Genomic DNA, 25,500 nt, shown 5'->3' with positions numbered 1-25,500 from the left:
GGCTACCTAACATACTGTCGTAATTTTACGAAATATGCTTTTTTTCATTTCAGCCATAAAACCTTTCCTATAATATTATTTTAAAAAATTAATATCGTGATGAAGTAACAATTCAGTTCATATAGATAAATAATATATTATTATGTAATTCTTTGAGATTCGATTCCTTATAGTATTGTCAATTGTTGTTGTTGTTTTTGTTGTTGTTGTTGTTGTTCTTCTACTTCTTCTTCTTCTTCTTCTTCTTCTTCTTCTTCTTCTTCTTCTTCTTCTTCTTCTTCTTCTTCTTCTTCTTCTTCTTCTTCTTCTTCTTCTTCTTCTTATAAAAATGAGAAAATTCGGGCTTATTAGACCTTATATATCCTTGTTTGCGGCAAAGAAAAGCTCTTCCGGATTTATACTTATTTGTCTAGATTATTGTAATTCTCTTCTGGTAGGTCTTCCACCGAAACAAATTCTAATTACAGCGCATTGAAAACATCGCAGTCCGTATTGTTACTACAAACCAGAAATTCACTCACAAATCTTCATTGTTTGCCTGTTGGGGCACGTATTCTAAAATAACATGCATTTGCCATCAGATTATCTCTCAAGACAATAATGAAGCGTCGTCCTACCTTAAACTTAGTGAGAATCTTAACTGTTATTCGCCCGGGAGCAATTTACGATCATCTAAGTCAGTGACATTTAAAATGCCAAAAGTGAGGCATAATATGGTGAAAAGTCTTTTAAATTTGCAGGGATCAAATTTGGAAAAGCCTGCTCGAGGACAATAGATTTGTAGACTCAAAATATTCTTTTAAAAATATTTAAAAACGTACCTTTTAAACAAATATTACAAGATTTGATCATTTGTAATCAACGATCACAACTCATAATTCAACTTAAAACTAGATAGACGTGTGGCACACTTTTCATCGTATTTTTATTTTATATTCTGTTGACTTGCACATATGTATAGATTCTCGCTAATATTTGTATGTCATGTTTTCACGTTTTTTAATTCTCGAGATTATATTATTGTAAGCGCATAGAGCCCTTCACCGGGAATATGCTCTATATAAGCGTAATTTACGCTAATTCAATATACCATGCTGATGATAATAATGTTAATAACAACATTAATGATAATAATAATACTAATACTAATAATAATAATAATAATAATAATAATAATAATAATAATAATAATAATAATAATAATAATAATAATAATAATAATAATAATAATAATAATAATAATAATAATAATACTAATAATAATAATAATAACAATGATGATGATGATGATGATGATGATGATGATGATGATGATGATGATGATGATGATGATGATAAAAATATGAATTGCATCCAGAAATATATCAGCATCGGTATTTTTATTTTAACCTTTTACTTTTAGTCCATGACTTGATCTTAATGTTAGAAATGACCTTATAGCCAATTCCACCATTGGATGTTGAGATCATGATTTAGCAACTATGTATGAATGTGATGATCGTTTGTTAAGGTCAGGGTGTTTTGTTTACATGATAGAACGGATCATGGGAATAGGGCGATTAAACTGTTTGCTTGCCACTGTGGTAAGGCCACACACATACACATGAGTACATAACTACAGCACTAAGGACGGGTGTCGTCAAATACACCCGTCTGGTTGAACATAAAATATCCGTCTGTGGGAATGGGTTTGTTTGTGATGAAGGGAGATATTTCTGATTTGATGTGTAGGAAGGAAGATACAAGTGGCCTGTTAAAAGATTTAAATGATGGGTGACTGTTTTCACAGTTTTCAACTAAGGGAGTGGACTAAGATTTCTTACAATATCATAATTGAAATAGAATTAAATTATAATATAAATTGTATTTTCGTATAAAGACAAGTGGTATTTACAGTAGAGTACGGATATAAAGAACAACCCCAGGCAGATAAAGATAGTCCTTAATATCAGTAGTTCTTATTTTATTGAAATGATAAGGAACCATTTGGGCACATGTGTTGTGGCCAGCATTCTTAACACTTATAAGCATTGACTTGCGAAATTTTGCATCTACCTTTTCAAACAGTCTTGCTTCTACCCCACACTGAAGCGCAGTACTCCGTGGCGGAACCACGATAAGGCGGTTACTAAGGCTGTCATCGTCCTCTCCACCATCATAATCATCGTCGTCGTGGTTGTCGTCGTCATCATCATCATGACGATGATGATGATGATGATGATGATGATGATGATCATCATCATCATCATCATCATCATCATCATCATCAACAACAACAACATCATCGTCGTCGCCGTCGTCATCATCATCATCGATATTTATTTTTTAAAAACTGTAAACAGTCCGACATTGATGTACCGCAGTGACATAAAACGAATGATAGGGTGTGGTTTCGGTTGAATGATTTGGTCCGCAATTAATGGTGTCATCATTATCACAAAAGTGACCCACCGTCGTTTAACGTTATTACAGTATTATTAGTCGGGGTTATCTAGATGCTGAAAATAAAATTTATAGTATAAATCACGAGACTTTTGTTAACCTTTTGTTTTGTTATTGAGAATGTGTATAGTCTGTCACATTTTTTTAAAGGATACAATTTTACATTGCGATCATTCTAACCATAAATTTAAGGCATTGGATTCACTCCGACGGAATACCAAATTGAGGCGATGAGTCACAAATTAGGTATTTATATTAATGAATCCAACACTTAATAAATATATTAATTACCTTATAACCAATTGAATGAATAAATAATTTAATAAATAAGTAAAGCAGGAGCAGCAGCATCAGCATCAGCAGCAGCAGCAGCAGCAGTAGTAGTAGTAGTAGTAGTAGTAGTAGTAGTAGTAGTAGTAGTAGTAGTAGTAGTAGTAGTGGTGGTGGTAGTTGTAGTAGTAGTAGTATTGGCATCATCATCATCATCATCGTCATCGTCATCGTCAACACCCTCGTGCGTACTTTTTCTTCGACTTTCTTCACTTGATGAAAGATAATTTTCTAGCACACTATCGTTACCATCACCACGCGTTTCCGCTGGTTAGCCAGATGTATTTCACAGGGCAACAAAACCACGTTTTATTTAATCATAGCAAGCGGCACACATTTCTGATACTCTTTGTCACGGATCACTGGAATGTGTGTATGTCCACACCACGATTTGTCCAATGCCCAATGGTCAGCCTGTCTTTTATCTATCACCGTCTCATCATCCTGCTTGTGTCCCAATCCCAGTCGTTTCCCGGCGGATGGACGAGACAGCCTTGCTGTCGTACAATGAAAAAACACTTTTTTCCTCTTCTCCTTTATGTCAGAACACGTTGATGTCATACATCGATAGGTTGCTATTAACCACAACCAGTCGGAAGGTCCTTAGCCTGAGATTTGAAAGGGGTTTTAGAACTGTCATGTTTTAGAGATTTCATCTCAATCTGTTAGCAACAGTCATGATTTTTTGATCAAATGGAGATAATGTTGTTTTGTAATTGTAAGCGTTAGGAAGACAGACCCTCTGGACAATTAAATGGTGTCAATTATTTACGCGTTAAGACTCATAGATTGAGTTCTTGTGTGAGATGTTTTGGTCTGTCATTTTATCATTTGATGTGGAATGGAAGGAAAAGGAGGAATACTTTGTGGACAGGGAGATTCTTGCCAAAAATGAATGGTCACATCTATTTTCGCTATAGATAAGAGGTCTTGTGAAAACTGTGTTTTGACTTTCTTTCTGGAGTTCTTTTTGTAAACCATGGAGGGGATTGATTTAGCAAAAACGTTTTTTTTTTCCTTTTTTTTTTTTTCATCGTGGAACATTTTTACAATAAGAATGAAATGCCTCATTTTAATAAAATGTCAAACTTGTTTATCATTTGAACCCTGCCTGTTTCCAATCAATTTTAAATGTGAATTATGGTGAACTTTCTTCGTGCAAATGCTTTATGTGCACATTTTGAATCGAATAACATGCATTCAATTTTAAACCGCCTATTTAAGTGATCTAAACATTTAATTTTTATTCTCACGGAAAGCAGTGCGATGTATAAACAATTCTAATGCTCCTCAATCTCAGTTCCCATGTGGTGCAATGCTATCGATATTCTTGTTTGAGCTCCTAGACGTACCAAAGCAATGTGAAAACAGGATAATAAATTTGTAGAAGGATAGACAAGAGGTTCCGGACTTGATTTTCCAACGATACAATGATAGGTACGATTGTGAATTGATACTCATTCACGTGAACATCTCATTGTGAATAAGTAACATTAATGATATGATTACATGCATGAACATTACCGTTTTAATAATTTGATTTCAATTTACAGAACGATTGCCGCATTTCAATCTTACAGAAATGATATGCTATTTAACCTTTTCAATAAGGCAAACCTGGCATTGTCCCAACCTTTTTCACTACAGTACAATGTGTGATTTATTGTGTTATTAACACGAAATGAATTAACACATGTGTATCAGATCGCATTCGAATTCAAAGAAAGACGAGCCATTGATAATTTTAAACCATAAAAAAACCCCAAAAAGAAACAAGAAAAAAAAAAAAGAAAAACAAAATAAATCAAAACAAACAAAACACAAACAGACAAAAACAAACAAACAAACTTACAGATGTTGTTTTGTAGGGATCATGATCAATCTTAGTACATGCCACAACTAACATTAACACATGCTTACCATCAGCTGGATAAGGTGGCCGTCCGTTTGTGAATATTTGTCAACATTTTTTTTTGAACAGAGTAACTGCACTGAAGCAACCTTCAACTTAAAGCATTTCAAAATAACTTTGCGAATCTTGTTCACGATCTGGTGGAATTCCGATAATGGAGTTTGAAAGTCGTGTGGAAGTCATGTGGATAAAGGAGAGCTATGGTACCTGCTCAATAGCAAATCAATGCCCGACCGTGTCTGTGGTTTGTAACAAATTCAAGCAACGATAAGCGTGGTCACTGACCGAATGGATGGTAACGACCGCAAAACTTTGACCACATCGTGGTGTACTTGAATAAGATATTTTACACGTATTATCCAGCTTAGCTCAGTTGTGAATGATTACCTGGCTATACTATATTGTCACGTCATGGCAATGGTTAGAGAGTTGATCCAGTATGGGCCTATATTCCTTTTTGAATCTGCTTTGTCTACACCACTTCCGTTTCCTCCTCATTCATTTCTCCTCTCCACCCGCCGAGATTATAACATCAAGTACTGATAATAGAAACTCAATATAATGACAAGTTATTAAAAGCGGATTTTATCAGTATAGTTGTATTGTGGAGGATACCAAATTGGTTGAACTGATAATGTAGTAAATAAATTTAACCGACCGATGACTTGGAGCAAGTATTGTGCATATTGTTAAATGTCTTTACAAGCGTGCAAATAAAACAAAATGTAGCGACCGGTTCTAAGTCGACTAACTGAATTAGGATGGTACATTCAACTGCTTCTTTTGAGGTTTTATAATCTTGGGACCAGTCCTCAATGGCAATTTTTTTTTAAATTAAAAAAAAACTGTAACATTGTGTTTTGTGTTTTTCAACGTATTAATCTGATGGTTAAAGCTTAATTTTGACCTTTGCTGCTGCTGCTGCTGCTGCTGCTGCTGCTGCTGTTTTAATCTTTTTTTATTTTAAAAGTCTAGTGACTTTTGACTTTTTGGTCGCAGATTCGAGTCCGGCTTCAAGCAGCCAAAGCTGAACCCTCCGAATAGTCTCTAGTGTTCTAGTAGGACATCTTATAGATGCCGCTGAATGGGCTCTTTACTCACGTTTTTCACCATACTCAATTAGTACGGATAACCGTATTGAAAAAAAAAAACATGATTGTAAAAATACTTAACACAGGTCATTTCTTGTTCTTCAAGGTAAGTGGTGCACAGTGTTGCTTGTTAGCAAGGGATCCCTCGTAAAGCGTGTTTAGCGGATGTTATGCAATCTGAAGCTCGTGTTTTATTTTTTTTTTTTTGGGGGGGGGGGGGGTGTTTTGTCTGTTGTATTTCATTCATTTTTCGAATAACCTATTTATTGTCACCTGTGTTATAACCTTATACACGCTGCCCTGGACTCTGGAGTTCAATGTTGTAAGAAGACGGGTCAAATCGTTTGATCCCCTCATTATTCCAGGCAAATGCACAGACGAATCCATGAACTGTAATTACTGTGGTCGTCAAAATTGGAACCTATGAAGGAAGAGCCCAAACGGTCAATGTTCTGTCTAGACGGACAGATGCTATCTCACGAAGATTATTGTCTCACGAAGATTTTTGAGCTGGATCATAATCCCAGGCCGCAACGAGCTGGGTCCTTCCTCCTCCTCCTCCTCCTCCTCCTCCTCCTCCTCCTTCTTCTTCTTCTTCTTCTTCTTCTTCTTCTTCTTCTTCTTCTTCTTCTTCTTCTTCTTCTTCTTCTTCTTCTTCTTCTTCTTCTTCTTCTTCTTCTTCTTCTTCTTCTTCTTCTTCTGTAACCACAAGCAATCTATTCCCTGACTAAAATATGTTGTCACTAGCTCAGCGTCACAGTACCTTATCTTTTCACAGTCAATACATTGAACTTCTTTGGAATAAGTGACAATGATCGTAATATTCTGGCCTCGGTAATATGTCAATTGGATAAAATCTTTTGGGCGCCTAACAGGCAATTTGCAACGGTATGAAATGGAAATGTATTTCCTTAACATAGCATATTTTGCTGGGGGGATTAAATTAATAAAACGATATGTAACTGTAACTGGGGGGATCCGTGGAGATGAGTCATCATATTTCTCTTTACTATATTAATTCCTCTCTCTCTCTCTCTCTCTCTCTCTCTCTCTCTCTCTCTCTCTCTCTCTCTCTCTCTCTCTCTCTCTCTCTCTCTCTCTCTCCCACCCCCAGGACGGAAGAGTGTATCATACACCGTTCAATTTCTTTAACTTCACAAAGCATTTAATGAAACGGTTTGTCTTCTTTTCTTCCCCAGCCGTCCACCCCCACCATGGCGTTATGTGGACAGATGGACGAGGCATCTACTTGGCACCTCTCTATGTGGAAGGACGACAGATGCAGAATGCAACTTCCGTTCGTTTGGGAGAATTTGAGTAAGTTCAATAGTACATTCAGCCCCCTGCCCCTTTCATAGATAACTCCTAGTAGTCTGTGGCCCCTTTCTTCATCTCCATCACATCCCCTCTTCTTACTGCACATTGATCGAATCTATGATGGCTGAGTCGCTTGCTAATTATTATGTGCGGCTTTGTAGTTGTGTGGCGTGACGCTTGGTTTCTGAATGAGACCCTCGAAAAAGCTCTTTACTCACATTTTCTCACCTTGCTCAGATTTAAAATGATTAACTGACTACGTTGCATCAAACGTAGTTTTGCCGTAGCGGGCTCAAATTCGGCTGATGAAAAACTAGATCTTGAGAGACACGAGTGCCCACGGGGCCAGAGTTTATCCCGGTCGTTTTAACAGCGTACAACTAATATTTCTTGTTACCGGGAGGGTTTAGGATACTGGTCCATTGCATGATATTTCCGTTAGAATTTGTTAAAACCAAGCTATCCAATTACTGATGGGTGGACGGGAAAAAAGGTAATTAAAAAAAAATCACATGACAAGAAAACAAAAACAATCAAGCAAACAACACAGCACTCTTGCTAGAAAGTTATGATCAGCGATTAAATTATCTTGAACACATGCATGCCAACCCTGATTTTTTTTTCTTCAAAATTTTGACAGATGGTTTTTTAATAATTTAATAATTTGTCACAAAACAGTTCTATGCCAAAATATTGTGATTAGTGCTCACCAACTTCGTCTGGTGGGCTTATACTTGAGAAGAAAAAAAACCCCCCAAAACAACGTGCATAGAGCAATATATACTAAACGTATTCAAATCGTTTTACATTGGGTCACTAGCCAACAGCAACACGTAACACGTAGGACGAGAAATGACAACAAGGCGATATTACAATTTTTCGACAGAGACAACGCTGTAAGAGACTAAGTACTCTCATTTTACAACTGACGATGATGAGAGAATCTTAGTAAATAGCCTATTCCCAAGGACTCACCTTTGCGCCGCTCACACCAGAGTGGGACTCGAATCTGATAGACATACTGGTTCAAAGCGAGTGTCTTACCAAAAGACGACAAAGCCGCTAAAGATTGTTATATTACTGGTCACCTAAAAATGGTTGTGGTGGTAATCAAAACATTTCTCCGCTCCACCACAGTGCCGTCTGATGAGTTAAGTCCACATAATATATGTTTATTATTTAATTAAATTCATCCCAGGCATAGACTATTGCTGCACTCAGTGAAAATAAAAACAACGATCGATCTAGTGAAAACGGAGAGGAGTAGATGGCTTGACACGGTGGCACAAGTCGTTCAGTGAAGCATTCGATCTTAATGATTTATCATTGGCAGGGGAGTTAATTTGGCTATGTGATTGATTGATTGATTGATGAGTGCTTTGTTTGTTAAGAGAGTTTGGATGGAAAGATGGTGGGCCCCGCTTCCGATGGCGTTGTTTCTTTTCTGTTTCTTTATCTTTATCTTTGTTGGTTAAAAAAATTGTGTGTTGGTTTTTCTTTGTTTTTTAAAAAAATATTTTGATTTGGCGATTTCCTCCTCTTTACTTCATTGTTTGCCCAAAAAAAAATATACAGAGAACACCCCCCCCCCCCCCCCCCCCCGGAAAAAAAACCCAACAAAAACAAACTGGGGCAGTCGTTATACTAATAGAAAATATATGTGTATTACATCAATTTAGGTTACCAAACTCGAGAGAGAGGTTCCTATGCGTTGTATTGTAAGTGCACAAAACTGACAAAACACCAATTTTTTTTTTCATTATGGCTAGAAATTTATCACTTCGAATGTCGATAGATTAATAGAAAAAGTACGCCCCCCCCCCCCCCCCCCCCCCCCCACACACACACACACACAAACAAAACAAAACAAAAACAACCACAAAAAAAAATTAACAAAAAAGACATTAAAAATTAAAAAAAATAAAAACAAAACGAACCCCACCCTTCCAAAACTAAAAAAAAAACAACAAAAAAGTCAAACAACAATACAAAACAAAGAAGCATAATATATTCAGAATGGGCAAACAGGAGAAAGGTAGTCACATAGGAGAAACGGGCATTCGCGCGACGGGCGCTTTCGTGGGAACCGCTGTACTTGATTGATTGCCTCTGTATTGTTCACAAGACTTTTCTTTGGATTGGTTGTCACACTAATATTATGTTTTAAAATTATTCTGGACTACTTATTCGGTATTTAGTGAGGTGACAGATGGGCTAATCTGACAAGTACATCAGACAGCCTGCGAGTATCACAATACCGTACGAGTAATATTATCGTCTTAATCTGTCAATGTGGTATGGTGTAATCAATGCATGCTGAGTTGATACTGTTAGTATATTGTATTCCCCCTCCCCCCACCCTAAGTCAAACCCCCTCCGCCCTGCATCTGTGCACTTAAATAACAAACAAACAAACAATGAATGATAAATAAACAAAACTAAGTGAGAGTAGTACAAAGTGAAATCTTTATATGAAGTTATATTGCTGTCTATACTCGTGTCATCCTGTCAGCAAATATGGAGTCAATTAGAGAGAGAGAGAGAGAGAGAGAGAGAGAGAGGGAGAGAGAGAGAGAGAGAGAGAGAGAGAGAGAGAGAGAGAGAGAAATAATGTAATAATGTCCAAATATCGGTCGCTCCCGACCCCCCACCAATCCAAACCGAAACAAGTGTCTCTCATGGAATCGATATGCGGAACTCCAGGAGAAAGACGACTCAACGCTCTCTCACTGATATCGGATTACTGCAACTAGGCCTGAACATGCGCCAACTCCTTACTGACTTGAAAATGGGTTGTTGTTATTTCTCTGTTTTTCTTCTACTGTATTTTGACAAAACGGGGGGAGGGGGGGGGGTCCCGATATCTCAGTTGGTAGATCACTCGCTTCACAATCAAAGGGACCAAGATAGACCCCCCCCCCCCGGTCTACCAAGTAATAATAGGATAGCTGGGTCTATTAGATCTGGCGGATAGTACCGATAGACTAGTGTCCTGTCCAAATAGTAATAAATAATTGTTATTGTTATTCACGCTAAAGAAATCGGGGTAAACTCCGGATCCATAGACCTATGGTTCTGAAGGACTACTTTTTTTAAAACTCTGACAAACACATGTTTATTTTCATTTTAGCCTGAAATTTATTCCTTTTTAAAAAAAATCTTCAAACATCGTCAATTAAAATGGCCCTCAGCTTGTCAACCAGTTCTCAAACTTGTCATTTCTTTATAAGTCTCAAGTTTGAGAGTTATTTTGACAAGTTGAGGGCGGGCCAAGATAGTCGGTCGATGTTCGGAGTCAAAGTTTTATTACCACAATTATTTGAGAACAAAATTGTTTAGTCTGTGTAAGGCAACGGTTGTAGTTGTATGAAACACGCCGTTGTGTCAAATGATTCAAGGTGTGTTGATATACAATAGCGAAAGATGATTATCTCATTGATTTTCTCGGACCGTGGTGTCAATTATGTAGAGTAGATATTTGTTATGTCGTCCACGCATTGACATTGAACGTTAACTTTCTATTCTATCGCACTCTGAAAAACAAAACAAACAAAAACAAAAACATGTTTTAAAAATTATGGCCAGAAAACTCGTCTTTCAAATATCGATCGATTAAAATGATCCTCATCTTGTCAATATCGCTCTAACCTGGGACTTCTTCCTCATCTTGTCAAAAACTCTCAAACCTGGGACTTCTTCCTCATCTTGTCAAAAACTCAAATCTGGGTCTTCTTCCTCATCTTGTCAAAAACTCAAACCTGGGACTTCTTCCTCATCTTGTCAAAACCTCTCAAACCTGGGTCTTCTTCCTCATCTTGTCAATATCGCTCAAACCTGGGTCTTCTTCCTCATCTTGTCAATATCGCTCAAACCTGGGACTTCTTCCTCATCTTATCAAAAATTCTCAAACTTGAGACTTCCAGGACTTCAAGGTCCCAGCTTTTAGAGTTTTTGGACAAGATTAGGGTCATTTTAATCGATCGAAATTTGAAACATCAGTTTTCTGTCCAAAATTAAAAACAATTTTTTTTACCCCCAGAGTACGGCGGTATTGAAAATAATTAAAAAGGTTTAAATACAAATGGGCCATACAACAACAAATAATACCCAAGCCAAGTTTCGTTCCGCACCCAATGTCAGTGTTTCTTGTTAATCCTTTTATTCCTATAAAGTGAATAATCTTTAAATAAAAGGGATTTAATATAGTGAAAATTTCTGGGGAAACCTTTGTTATAATGTGAGATGCCCCTCGTGTCCCTTTAAGCTACCTATTCTATAATGATACCAATGTCTGGGAGACTCTAAAGAAGTGTCAGACTTGGAATTGTTTGACAAGTTGAAGGCTATTTTAATCGAACGATATTAAAAGTTTAAGCTTTCTGGCCAATTATTTTGACAAATTGGTTTTGTTAACTGTGATGGAGACTATTGTTTCAAATGCAGTTATTTCCTTCACGTCTAAGTCATCTCCGACTACTTTCAATTTATTTTTCAGCTCAGTGACCAGTGTCCATTGGTCCAACCCCATAGAGACCGTAGAAGGAGATGGTCCCCCGTCGTGCCACATGGCAGTTGTGCACCAGAACAATGTCACTGTATGGCGTGTATCTGGTACGCTGCCCAAACTCAGTTTCAAACAAGTGCGCAAGATCAATGTGCGTCCCATTGCCCAAGGTTTGTCTACTACTACTACTACTACTACTACTACTACTACTACTACTACTACTACTACTACTACTACTACTACTACTACTACTACTACTAGTACTACTACTACTACTACTACTACTACTACTACTACTACTACTGCTGCTGCTGCTGCTGCTGCTGCTACAACAACAACAACAACAACAACAACAACACAACTACTCCTCTAATTTATCGTTGATATTTACGTACATTTTATTTTGTGTGTGATAAACCTTCAACTCCCTATTTGACATATTTTCCATCTTTTAATCAACCAGATTTGAAAACATATTTTGGGAATTTAGTGTTTCAATTTGATATTATTGATTTCAACTTTGAATCCGTTGGTGCGTATCAAAAGTTTGCATTGCAAACCTGTCCAACGTATTATCGTCAGACATTTAAACATCCCATCTGACTTGGTTACGAACTTAACGAGTTAACAAAATAATAATAATGGACTGCACCCCCCCCCCCCCCCCAAAAAAAAAAAAAAACCAAAAAAAAAAAACAACCTAACAACACCCCCCCCCCCCCCCCCCCCCCCCCCAAAAAAAAAAAAAAAAAAGAAAAAAGATGAATGTCAAAAGAATGCTAGCTCCACGGTAGGGAGGTGGGGCCAATTTATCATCTGAAAACTGATTATTTGCTCTCAAATACCTCCTACACTCTCATCTTTCATGCCAATCTATTTTAACCTGTTCTCACTCTCCAGGCTGCTTATGGAATCCCGTGACTGACGTCCTGTGTCTGTTGAGCCGGCATCAGTGTAGCTTCTACTTCAGACATGACAACAAGGGCAGCTATGCTGTGCACCCTCTAGAAAGGTTAGTAAGAGATTCAAACATGTGACCCACCAATCCCTTCAAAATGGTAGTATAGCGGGTTGAGTTTGACATTTAGAATATAAGATTAAACATGTCTATTGGGTTATAAACATAATTTCAACTTCTCAACTTAAACTATTCATAAAATTCTCGACCTCTCTCTTTCTAGTTGTCTGATTATGTCACCACTTTAAGCATTGATCAGTGCATTAAGCACGCTGATAACCCATTGTCGTGTGTTTATGGATTATTAACGCATGATTACGTAACATAGAAAATGATAGATACAATAAATGATTTATTTAGAAAGAATGAGTTTTATTTCTTAAACTCCAAAAACCTTTAAATTTCCTAATTCTGGTCTTTATGATTTTTAATTCAAATTATAATCTTCCCCAGTCCGACATAAAATCCCATTGATGCAATGTATTAGTATTAAGTATTAAATTCACATTTAAGTGCGTTTTTCAATGCTTTATTTATTACTCCAGCATGTAAGTTATGGAATTAAATGTCCATGTCATACAGTAAAAACCATTTGTTAAGCACCCTTTTTTTTGTAGAAGCATTCTAAGAAAAAAAAAGTCACTTCCTTTAACATGTTTTTAATTTTCACCTAAGTCAAGTAAGATACTTTGTTTTAAGTGTTTTACCCAACTAGCACTGGAGCCAGATTCAATGATCAATTTCATTCATCTGGTCACTGATAAAACATTATTGCTTGATTTTATTACCAGACAAGACACTAAACTTTGAGGTTTCGACGAAAGCCGCTATAGAAATATGCTTATTATTATTATAAACTCATTTGCCTTGGACGCCCAACAATTCAATGAATACTGAATACCAATTCCACGCTTTTCCATTTAAAGGAAGTAAATTTATTATACCTTAATATATTATTCTTGTATACTGAGGAGCTAAAATATACTAGCCGTTTTTAGAAGACAATAAGTCTTTTTTACGCTCAACTATAGCAGATTGATGTCAATTACTCACTTAATTCTCCCCAACCTCCTGCAGTCTATCAAGGCTTCACACATGCTTAATCATTGTTGTTGCTATTACTAGTAAATTTTTACTCAATTAAATAATTGCTACCCTTTTACATGGACTTGTATGTTGCGGATTGCCTAACTCTATAACCAGAGATGTCTCTCTATATATTTCAGTGGCAAGATATCATGTGGCTGTTGGAGTTCTGATGGCAAAAAGTTGATTGTTTGTGTTGGTGCCACCCTTTTGGTAAGACACATGTGCAGTGGTATGGTCTAGTCGTAAAAAAAAAAATCGTCCATCTGCACAGAATTGACAGAAACAGTTGATAGACATTCCATGAAGGAATATAGATAACCCATCAAACAAATATCTGATGTCAACATGAATCACCTGGGTTGTTCAAGTGAGCAAATTTGGGTTTAGTAATCTCAAGGGCAACTCCCTACCCCCCCCCCCCCCCCCCCCCCCCCCCAAATTAAAAAATAAATCACAAGTGCCTGGAGTTGGGTTTGAATCTGAGATCTCTTGGGTCTCAGTGCATAGCTTTGCCGCCTCATCCACTAGTGGTATAGCTATCAAGATCCCAGGTTTGAGTCTCAATGTCGGTGGTGTGAAACTGAGTCGTTGAAAAAAGGATTTTACTCACATTCTCATTACACTCACGTGTAAAAAAAAGGAACAGTAAAATATTTTTTTCTGTTGAAAAAACATAATTGTTATTGCACCTTACATATGTCATGTATCGTCCTGTGTTTTTTTTTTTAAGGCAGCGTCTTTGCTTTAAAGTCCATCTACAATAAGACTTTTGACACCAAACTGCATTTTGAACATCTTGTCAATGATATAAACATTGCAATGTTTCATGTCTTTGTTTATCTTTGGTTGTTGTTGTTATTTTTTTTTTTTTTCGAAACATAATCCATGTTTTCCATTTTTTAAAATATGTAAGATAAAAAGGGAAAGCCTAATCATTAACAATAATTTGCCTCTATTTATTTAATGAAGCTTTAAATATATTCATATTTGTTTTTCTCCCTTTTTCCTGCTCTCTGTCTACCATCTCATACAAAAAAAAACTTTGTCCGCCATAATTTGCAAACAGTTTTAGAAACTCCTCTCACGTATCATCGGTACCTTACTCTCAGTAAGAAAAGCAGATAAAAACAAATCATTGAGACATTGTCTCCAAAGGTATTCGAAATAACTAAATCTCTCTATTTTTGTTGTTGTCTACAATGATACGAAAGGAACCTTTTAACACTTTGCTATTTACAAATTTGAGCATTTAAGATTATATTTTTCATTCTTTTACTTTTAAGGTAATTTATTTGAATTATTACCTTTGACAGATCTATCGATGGCCTGATGTATCAACTGGGGGAGATGATGGATCATCTTTGTCATGGGTTGTCCCAGGGTAAGAGATTATAACGAATTACCAAAGCTGTTTCACAGGACATTACCACTTTTTGAGTTCGATTAAAGAAAAGACTGAAATAATTTAAGTTTCAGACTCATTTTTTACTCAAAGTGAACAAAAGGGTTTGAAATTATTACTCAAGACTCAGGGGAAAAGTGAGGTGCTCAAAGCACCTATTATGTGACCGTCTGTCATTCTCCAACTTTTTGTTCCAGTGTCACAACTCCTCTAAGACTTCAAGTTCTACCTCTTGCCACCCCCCCCCCTCCCTCTGAATTCTCCTCTGGAACTGTGAATCGTCAATTTGTAAAGGGCATTGTTCACTCTTTCATTTTGTTAAACAATGATACGTTTGCAACCCGATCTCATGCTCAAAGCCTTAGTGGCAAACTCTGACATTACGAAATTGCTTATGATTTCCAAATTATATCTAATATCCTTTTATTAACATTGAATCATTTAGTTGTTTTTGTTTCTGTTTGGCCTCTTGGATCAAGAGAGCCAGTTTACTTTCACTGACTGCTCAGTGTTATAATGCAATGAACCTATTCAATTGGTCATGCAATGGTAGGTCCTTAATATTTCATTTGGTTTTTGTTCTATTAAGTGTACTCGCCTGAATAATTAATTCATAACACAATTATGTTGTAATCACATTCTCTTTATGTTCAATATTTAAAAGGAATTTTGTCATGATTTCAGCTTGATAGGGGACATAACCTCCATCACCCCGATGCCCAAAAACAAGTTTGTTCTTGCTACTGAGGTTCCTTTGGAAAGTTTGTGTAAAAAACAAGATTCACGAGATGCTTTCATCATGCCTGGTAAGTTAGGCTAGCATTTTATTCAAAGAGTAGAAATAAATTGTCATTGTCTGTTTAGTGCTCTTATGTTGATAATGACAAGTTATGAAATGACTAGAGAAGTTTTGTTTTCAGTGATGTTGATGAAGACACAGCGTTGAAACCATGCTTACCAACCTTTAATGGCCAACTATGGAACGAAGAAAGCAAGGTAAAGCAACCATGTTATACCGTTCAATACATCAGTTGATTGAAGTTCCCCATGACCTAGAACTTGCAACAATAAGGGGGAAAACCAGAGGGCATGATCACAGATTCCAAATTCCATGCTCAAAAGTACAATGCCATGAACAGTAATTTTTTTCATCAACTATTAGAATTTGGAACAGAGCCTGTCTGCGGATGTAGTTAGCTCTGAAAACCTTAAACAGTTCAGAGACAGAATCGCTTCTGTGCCACTCTAAACACCAACATGCACAAGAAAGTCTGCAACAATACACCCCAGGTGGCACCCTCTGCCTGGTCATGAGATTTGACTATCATGATGTTTGTGTGTTGACCGGATCAAATTTTTTGTTAACTAATTACCTTCATTCTTGAAATCAAGATCTAGTTTCCATTCAAAGATAGTCAATATCAAACCTTCTCATGAATGTTTCCCCTTCAATATATTCCTGATCAGATGGCAGTCAGTCAAATACACCAGGTCATGATGACATAATCAGACCATCCAACACCCCATCAATGACACAAGGTCTTCTGAATCTACAAGCTAACACACAGGTCAGTCTACATTTGATTCTTTCAGTGAGATCGAATTTCTTTCCAATCATAATATGTGAACCACTTGCAATCTACAAGCTAACACACAGGTCAGTCTACATTTGATTCTTTCAGTGAGATCGAATTTCTTTCCAATCATAATATGTGAACCACTTGCAATCTACAAGCTAACACACAGGTCAGTCTACATTTGATTCTTTCAGTGAGATCGAATTTCTTTCCAATCATAATATGTGAACCACTTGCAATCTACAAGCTAACACACAGGTCAGTCTACATTTGATTCTTTCAGTGAGATCGAATTTCTTTCCAATCATAATATGTGAACCACTTGCAATCTACAAGCTAACACACAGGTCAGTCTACATTTGATTCTTTCAGTGAGATCGAATTTCTTTCCAATCATAATATGTGAACCACTTGCAATCTACAAGCTAACACACAGGTCAGTCTACATTTGATTCTTTCAGTGAGATCGAATTTCTTTCCAATCATAATATGTGAACCACTTGCAATCTACAAGCTAACACACAGGTCAGTCTACATTTGATTCTTTCAGTGAGATCGAATTTCTTTCCAATCATAATATGTGAACCACTTGCAATCTACAAGCTAACACACAGGTCAGTCTACATTTGATTCTTTCAGTGAGATCGAATTTCTTTCCAATCATAATATGTGAACCACTTGCAATCTACAAGCTAACACACAGGTCAGTCTACATTTGGTTCTTTCAGTGAGATCGAATTTCTTTCCAATCATAATATGTGAACCACTTGCAATCTACAATCTAACACACAGGTCAGTCTACATTTGATTCTTTCAGTGAGATCGAATTTCTTTCCAATCATAATATGTGAACCACTTGCTCAAACAGGTGTTCTTTGAGTATTTAGATTCTGGAAATTGAACTTACAATAAAATATATGAGACTTAACTTTCAGTTTATGTATTTTATTAAGAGAATGAATAATCTTTTTCATGAGGTGTGTAAACCCAAATTTTCATATTTCTGATAGATATGCTTCACAACTACCAAAAATTTAAGTGTTTTGGGCCACATTTGCCACATCATTTATCTGGTGATAACGACACAGCTGACCGTTGAACTAAGGGATGGTTTTAGTCTAACTTCAGTTGATTTGTTTTCTCTTATAAATTGGGATTTTTAAGCCAATGTTTCACAGGATATTAGTTGAAAACAATTGTTTTATCACTCATCAACGGGTTATTTATTTCAATTTAAACAGCACTGTTCTAAAGTAAAATTGAGAAAATAAAATTATGATAATTATTAATATCATACCGTTTTATTGTTTCTAAGAATTCCAATTCTTTGTAAAGTAAACGCAAATGTTTTGTTAATTTTTGCAGGTTTGATGTAATTGTTATGTGTTCCAAAGAACCATTAGAAAAATTCAGTTGGAACTTTTATCATACTTATTGACTAGATTGATATTGAACATTTATTTATTTAATTTTTTTTTTCATATCACCAGTTGAGAGAAACGTCTTCCTCATTGACCCTAGTCAAAATCCATGAAACAGCGAAAGAACCTTCCAAAGTTTTCTCTTGTCCTGTCAATGGACTTCTCACTCCTGATATCCTGTTATATGAGGTAACGAAGGATTTATTTTATGGCTTTTAATCGATGTGTATCTATGGTGTCTTTGGCATCAATGATTTCGTGGTATGATGTCCTGTCTTGTGACAAAAACAAGAAAAGTCGGCCCATACCTTGTAACACCTCAACTGACCAGGTTTTAATTGAAATGTGACAGTCAAGAAACTATGTTTGCTACAGTGTCTTATCTGCATCATGTTTTAATCTTCAGATCATGAAAACTGGTGATTAGAAATAATTATGGTCTTTTTTTTCTACTGTTTTTCGGGTTAATCATGAAATTTCAACTTTTGTTTTAGGCTCTTATTCCAGTTATTCCGACAGTTTTGGATATGAAAGGTTTAAATTCTATTGTAAAGTAATGATGCTAAAGAGGTACTTTATTGTGTTAAGTCAGTCTAAATTTATGGATGTCAAAGTGTCAAGTGTGATTTATATTCATCATTCCCATATCATCATTATCATCATCTTTTATGTTGTCTTTGCTATCATCATCATTATCATCTTTGAATTTTTATCATCATCATCATCATCATCATCATCTCATCATCATCATCATTGTCATCGTTGTCATCATCATCATCATACCATTATACAAATTTTCATCTCATTTATTCGTTTTTACAGAAAAGCAGTCAGTGTGTCGTGATAGGCAGTAACTCACAAAGCCAGCTTCATATCTATGCATTGTTGGAGAAACGACTTGCATATTGTGGAGACATTGTAAGAAACAGATGTACTTCTTTGCTTTATACATCATTCTTTGTTACCTCGATCAACATTACATTACTAACACAAGTGTTTTTTCAAAATTATTGATATGAAAGTATTTTCAAGTTGTTAGATCTTTTTTGTAGTGCTAAACAATATCACTTGCCTTGACCCTAAAATCTTAACAATGAGGCTGAGTTTCTTTCTAATCATAATTATTTAAATTTCATTTAGATTTTGTCATGAATAATTTGCAATCTTCATATTTTACAAGCCTTTATTTTACTTTAAGATAAGAACCTGTTTTCTTTTACCAAAGGCATAGTGAAATTTTTACTCACAAAGAAAAAAAAACTTCTTCTATTCTGAAATTCTGAAATTTCTTGAAAAAAGTTATTTCTGTTTAATTGGAAAAAGCCACAAACTTTAAACATTGTTATAGTTTGACAAGAGCAATTGTATATTTAAAGAATCATTTATATGCCCATTTTTTAGCAACTCGACAAAAGCCAGAGACCAAAGGGTCTCTGTTCAGTTCCCACCTACTTTGATGAACGAGGGGCTGCTCTTCTGATACTGGTTGGACAGAGAGTGGGAGAGGATGCCGGGTTTCTCTCAGCCTCTACAGAGACGGAATTCCAGTTGTCTCTCAAATACATCATTATTAAAGCCGGTAAGTGAAGAGGTAGAATTTCTTACTCTTAAATGTTTTATCACAGGACTAATAGTCTTGATCTTTGATTGAGTTGAGGTGATTGGATTGAAAGGTAATTCAGGACAGATTTGTGTCTGATCCTTCAGGGTAACAAGAAATTCTTATTGTCCGTTAAGTACGAGAAAACTCATTTAAACTCCAGCTTAATGGGCTTAAGGGCTCTGAGGATTTACTCTACTCTTGGACTCCACAAAATCTATGGCTGCAATACTTACTTTAAGAAAGTATCAAAAAGTTGATATGGTTTTCAACTTGTTACTGGCAGGCACTGGGTTTGTTCTCACCTGTTGGGTTTACAGACAGGCCTTAAGTAAGTCACCTTGCTCACTGAACACCGTCATTATGACATCCCTTTTGGTACTAATCACTTGTCGGGGCATCAAGTATAGGTGACCCAGAAATCTCTTCCGTCTCATTCGTATTATCTTTATATTGATTGGTTTAGAATCAGTTTAAGAAAACACTTCTTTATTTCTTACTTGATCCTCAGCTGCTGCATTTCTCTTCTAATTTTTCTTTTTGATTTCCCAATATTTGCAGCAAAACAGGAGAACAGACCACACATATATCTTCGTAATAGGAATTTCAATTTTAATTTTGATGCCTCTAATTTGTATTTTGCTCTAACAATTGTTAAAACTTTTTTTTTTTTGCCAGAGTAAGGCTTCTTTTGGTTTCTTGAATGCCTTTCACATCCTCTGCAGTAGTGACATTGATTATTTGTTTGATTTTTAAAAATTTGTTGCTATAAACTCATGCATAGGAGATTGCCGGCTGTGGCCAGCATGCTGGCCCATCAAGATTTCAGAAGAAAGCCTATCGGCTAATTGCCCCTTCAAATAATAATGTATACCTAAACCATCAATATATAATAATAATTTTTTTTAATGGTTACAAAAAAAGTCATTATGATAAAATAGTCATCATCGAATGTAACACCGAATTACTCACATCAGGCTAATGGTGATAATTCAAATAAGCCTAAGAAAGTTGCAGTAGCTCCTTAATGTTCAAAATCCACCCCACAATGAATGTCTCAACTGCTCCATCCTCTTCTCTATGTGGACTACCTGCCATTGTTTATGACTTTCCTAACAAGTCAGCCTGCTAGAGTTGTTTACTGTTATATTTATCTAGTCAAAATTATTATTTAGGATAAATAAAAATAAAATAAAATTCGCTTTATTCATCCCATAGGGGAAATTTGCCTCTAGGGTCTGTTTCAATGGAAGACTGGAATAACCCAGGTGTCAGTCGCAGTGCAGCACCACAAATTGAGCTAGGGCGAGGTGACTTGCTCAAGGCCACACAGCGCAGCAGTGGGTGATCAAACTTGATAACTTTTGGTTACGAAGCAAAGACCATACTGTGAGCCACGCTGTCCCACAATCTGCTAGGAAACTTTAAGTAAAGTAAAGTGACATGCAATGCTTGAATAAAGCACTAGATTTATGAGTACTGTGAGTCGAGAGAAACTATAGATGGGATATAATGTTTGATATCAACAAAAGGAAGATAATTAGAATGAAGGTTAAGATTTGTAAACTCATTGTATGTGTAGGTTATCTTGTGCTTATTCATCAATGTTTGATATCAACAAAAGGAAGATAATTAGAATGACTTTGCAGAAAGAAGGTTAAGATTTGTTAACTCATTGTATGTGTAGGCTATCTTGTGCTTATTCATAAAACGGTATGCATCACAGGCTTTTTTTAAAACAGAAAATTTGTCTAAAATTGCTCAGTCTGCAGGCTTTTTGAGATTTATTTCTCCCACCCATGTGAACAATTATGGTATCTATCTTTTAATGTAATGCGGCTTGAGCTGTCCTGAGAAAAGGCACAATATAAATATTTTTATTGTCATTATTATAATTATCTTTGATTAAATTATTTGATTTAAGGGGGAGGCATTCTGTCAAGCTCTGTTATGTTAAGCTCCAAATCCATCTTTCCTAAGAGTCTGTCAGTCACTCAGTCACATTCAACTTTAGCAATGGATTTTGTGACATCTGCTTATTACAACATTCATTGTTTACTTCTATAGCCTTCAAGTGTTCACCGTCTTTTTGGATTATTTCGCGATAGATGTGTATAAGGAAGATGTGGAGATAGAAAACATCTTTGTAACAAAGTATATTTTGTTTCCTTGAAGACACTATTTTCTCTGCTAACTTGATCATTTGCTTAACTAGTGCTGTTTGTTTGTATGCTTTTCTTATCCACTTTTGTATGATTTTATGATTTTTTTCACACTGTATTTGCTCCCTCTCTGTTCTTCATATAAACTGACTGACTCAATATCACTTTCAATTTTTGTGGGGCTTGGGGTATAACACCAGACTTCTGACTTGCAGTTCCCCTCTTTTTCTTACCACTTAAGAAGGGAAGGGGGGGGGGGGGCACATAGTTGAATACTTTGAAAAGGCTCTTTGCTTTCATTTCCTCACTGTACTCAGGTGTAAATGATTACCTGGATGTTAACAGTGTTGGCAAAAAAAAATAAATTAATAGCACCTCACAAGCATCATATCATGTCTCGTCATAGATGTTTCGTGAAAGTGTTAGCTTTGGATCTCTTATAAAGTAATCCAAACACATTCAGAGGGTACTTTTTAAAAAATCAAAGGAAATTTCTGCATTCAACCCTTGAAAACTGAATTTGTTCCATCTATGTAAAGAAGTTACCATCTTAATCTTATGAATCATTATTTGTAGCAAAATCGGTTTGTTTCCATTTAACCTCTGATTTGCTTTTGAAAATTTAGGGCCTTGATAAAAGTTTATCTTTTGACAGTTATCACTCATGACAGACAGTCATACTTTATTATTTAAAAAGTATATAGCCAAGGTAGATGCCTACTTGGATGAGCTTTCATTATTTACTCCTCTTTTTATTTTGAGATTGGCAGCTCTGACATTGAACAGAGGTTTAGAAGAAAATGATTAATCATCCATTTTGTCGTGTAATTTCCTCCTCTCCCCCAATCCCCAATTGCATTGATATGTAAGTGGGTCCTACTTTTTAATGGTATTTATTTATATTTAAATATATTATTTTTTATTTTTTTTAGTTGTTTTGTTTGTTTTTGTTATTATGTTTCAAGAAATGTAATTGTGTGATGCGTACATGTCACATTATACAGATCTGCCTCTTATTCTTGTATATTTCTTTTTGGAGACAAAGTTGAGTCAAATTCTTTTATTTTTCCTTCAGTCTGATTTTCTAATCAAAATTTTTTATGACAATTGGGGTAAATAATGTTAACTTACTCAAAGAAATAGATATGTGGCCAGATTGAAGAACGTTGCATCAATCCGAAAACATTTTATAGTCAAATTTATACAGATTTTCTTTTCTTGGTCTGTGATGCCATGTCAAGTCTGTATCATATTTTTGACAGTATTTTAGATTCTTATTTACGGTAACGACACGGATGGGTAACTGGTAATAAATAACCTTAACCTTTTACTGACTCATATCAGTTTTCTTTGAATTTTGTTGTTGTTGTAATTGTTAATTCAGATGTGTTGCTTGAAATATTAAATCCTAAGGAGAATGAATTTGAAGATATTTGAAGATTCAATAAATAACATAGGAGGAATTAGAAGAATTACTGTTGCCATTGCCGGTTTCTTTATATTAAAACAAATGATATTACATGTCAAAAAACAAAAACAGACAAGGAGAAAATATGCCATATGATTTTAAAGTTATAAAATTGATTTGCACTTTTTATTACACTGGTGAATTTATCTAATTAGCTCTATCATGTTTCATCATTATCTAGGCTATGAGAGTAAAATGAAAGAAAGAGCCCTTGGTGAAAGTTTGAAATCTCACTCAACTGCAAACATGCGGGCTGCTGGTGCTATTCTTAGTAAGTCAGAAAGCTTGAGAGAAAGAAACAGTTCTGCTGGTGGTGAAGGCAAGCTAAGATTGAGAAGTGGAAGCGGTCACTCTGATGCGAGTCTGAGTCTTCCTCAGACTCTATCTGTACATACAACAACATCATCGTCATCATTGGATGGAAGAGGTACACAGCCTGAAATGGTTACAAATCCCTCGTTGAGAGGTAAGAGTTATTTATCTTTGTATCATAATTATAATACCTAAATCACGTTTTGTCTTATGCAGTTTAATAAACTTTGAGTTGATTGAGTAAGTTTTAATTTTTGAGCTGCAAATTTCAGTTAATTAACGAGGAAATTTTCTTTGGTGTCTATCTTGAGAAAAGACTGAGGTACTCCATGCATCAGCTGCAGTACAGGGCTGCCAAGTGAGCTATAGGGACTAAGTTTCTTGCTCAAGGAAAATATCTACAGCAGGACTCAAACCCAGGTCCCCGTGGATGGAAGTGCAACATCATTCTACTCAACCATTTCACCCCATCCAACCCTGGACGAATTTGATAAGGAATATACCTCACATCAATTCTTGTCATGATTACAATGCAATGTTTTTTTTTTTTTTTTTTTCAGTAGGAATTTTTATTCTGTTTGAATTCAGTAATGACAAAGCGAATGACACTGTCAAAGACTTGATGTGACTTTTAAAATATTTCATTCATTTTTACAAATAGTTAAAGCGCAAAACTCACTTGCTATTGTAAGTATCTTAAACAATAGCTCAAATTAATTAAAATTTTTAAAGCTGACTATGTTGGCCATCTAATGTGTTTAAATTGATATTTTGATATTTTTAGTTATTGAAATTTTTCATGTTTATGTGGATTAGATTTTACTCTATAATCACTCACACTTTCACACACTCCCCCCCCCCCCCCCCTTCCTAATAGATTTTTTTCAAATTACAACTAATGGTAAAGTATTTAAATATGAATATTTCAAGCATTACCTCATTACCACTCTTATGTTTTAACCTCAAATTGAAATTTATACATCATATTTTAAATTTTCCCTTTCAACAGGCTCTCCTTCCCCTAGAATGACAGTTACCCCGCCCACCCCTACATCTACCTCTTCTCCCCACAGAACAACTCCCTCCCCGTCACCTCTTGTACAGTCATCAAACCACCATACTGCCTTTTCCTCCTCCTCACCCCCCATCTCCCCTCGTCAAAACCCCCCACTCATACAAGACATGCAATCTCACAACGGCAATGCTCTCACCAAAGAAGACCTCGAAGTTGATTCTATCTCTTTCTCCTCCCAACCTCCAAATTTCTCAAATGAAAAATTGTCATCCAAATATGAACTGAACAATGATTATAGAAGTAAACGTAGAGAGATGGATAGGGATGTAACCAGCTCCCCAAATTCGAAGGCCAAACTTCAGCATTTCAAACAAAGGCAGTTGGACTGGTTAGGTGCTTCAAATAGTTCAGAAATCCAAAAAAACGAGTCGTCAGAAAAAAATAGGACAAGACTTAAGAACAGAAGGAGCTTGAATGAAGAGCAGCCTGTGTCATCTAGCGAACGTCGTAAAGGTTCACATGCAAAATCAACATCCAGAGTAAGAATTAATTTCTCTTAAATGAATAAACAATAAACAATCAAACAAATGAATAAATTAGTGAAATTTCCTTTAGTCATCCTTAGGGAAGATTGTTCCCTTTTATTTTTTTTTATCTTGAGAAACAATTGAAATAACCAAGGCATCAGACTCAGTGCTAGGGCACAATGAGAGCGATATGGGCTAAGTTTCTTATTCAAGGAAAAAATTAAGTTCTGACAGCAGGGCTGTAACCTAAGTCCTCTAGGTGCAAATGCAATGGCTTATACACTCGGCCATCTTGCTCTATAATGATATTTTTACTTTGCGTTGCTTATTTATTGTTCTGTCAACATGTTATTTTTACTTTTTAATTGTTTAT

At 35.8% G+C, this 25,500-nt stretch overlaps 1 protein-coding gene across 4 annotated transcripts in view; it reads left to right on the top strand.

Annotated features, from left to right (window-relative positions):
• The window catches only part of LOC144968259 (uncharacterized), a 55,853-nt gene that overhangs the window by 24,034 nt on the left and 6,319 nt on the right, over positions 1-25,500 (top strand). Inside the window, exons 1-14 of one of the 4 annotated variants that reach the window (XM_078906438.1) lie at positions 1,632-1,688; positions 3,997-4,209; positions 6,975-7,092; positions 11,588-11,766; positions 12,497-12,608; positions 13,781-13,853; positions 14,957-15,024; positions 15,730-15,851; positions 16,513-16,613; positions 18,113-18,232; positions 18,866-18,961; positions 19,445-19,622; positions 23,455-23,739; positions 24,595-25,139. In XM_078906438.1, coding sequence (XP_078762564.1) covers positions 4,203-4,209; positions 6,975-7,092; positions 11,588-11,766; positions 12,497-12,608; positions 13,781-13,853; positions 14,957-15,024; positions 15,730-15,851; positions 16,513-16,613; positions 18,113-18,232; positions 18,866-18,961; positions 19,445-19,622; positions 23,455-23,739; positions 24,595-25,139 — 2,004 coding nt within the window. In that variant the 5' untranslated portion in view covers positions 1,632-1,688; positions 3,997-4,202. Of the gene's footprint in view, positions 1-1,631; positions 1,689-3,996; positions 4,210-6,974; positions 7,093-11,587; positions 11,767-12,496; positions 12,609-13,780; positions 13,854-14,956; positions 15,025-15,729; positions 15,852-16,512; positions 16,614-18,112; positions 18,233-18,865; positions 18,962-19,444; positions 19,623-20,204; positions 20,238-23,454; positions 23,740-24,594; positions 25,140-25,500 lie in introns of those variants that run through there. The other 3 variants (XM_078906437.1, XM_078906435.1, XM_078906436.1) reach the window with 3 other exon arrangements.

This window comes from Berghia stephanieae, chromosome 3 (assembly GCF_034508935.2).
Source record: "Berghia stephanieae isolate SIO BIC M18660-M18661 chromosome 3, UCSD_Bste_1.3, whole genome shotgun sequence".
Classification (NCBI taxonomy): Eukaryota; Metazoa; Mollusca; class Gastropoda; order Nudibranchia; family Aeolidiidae; genus Berghia; species Berghia stephanieae.
Note: the sequence above shows the minus strand (reverse complement) of the source record. Positions and strands in the feature narration are given on the sequence as shown.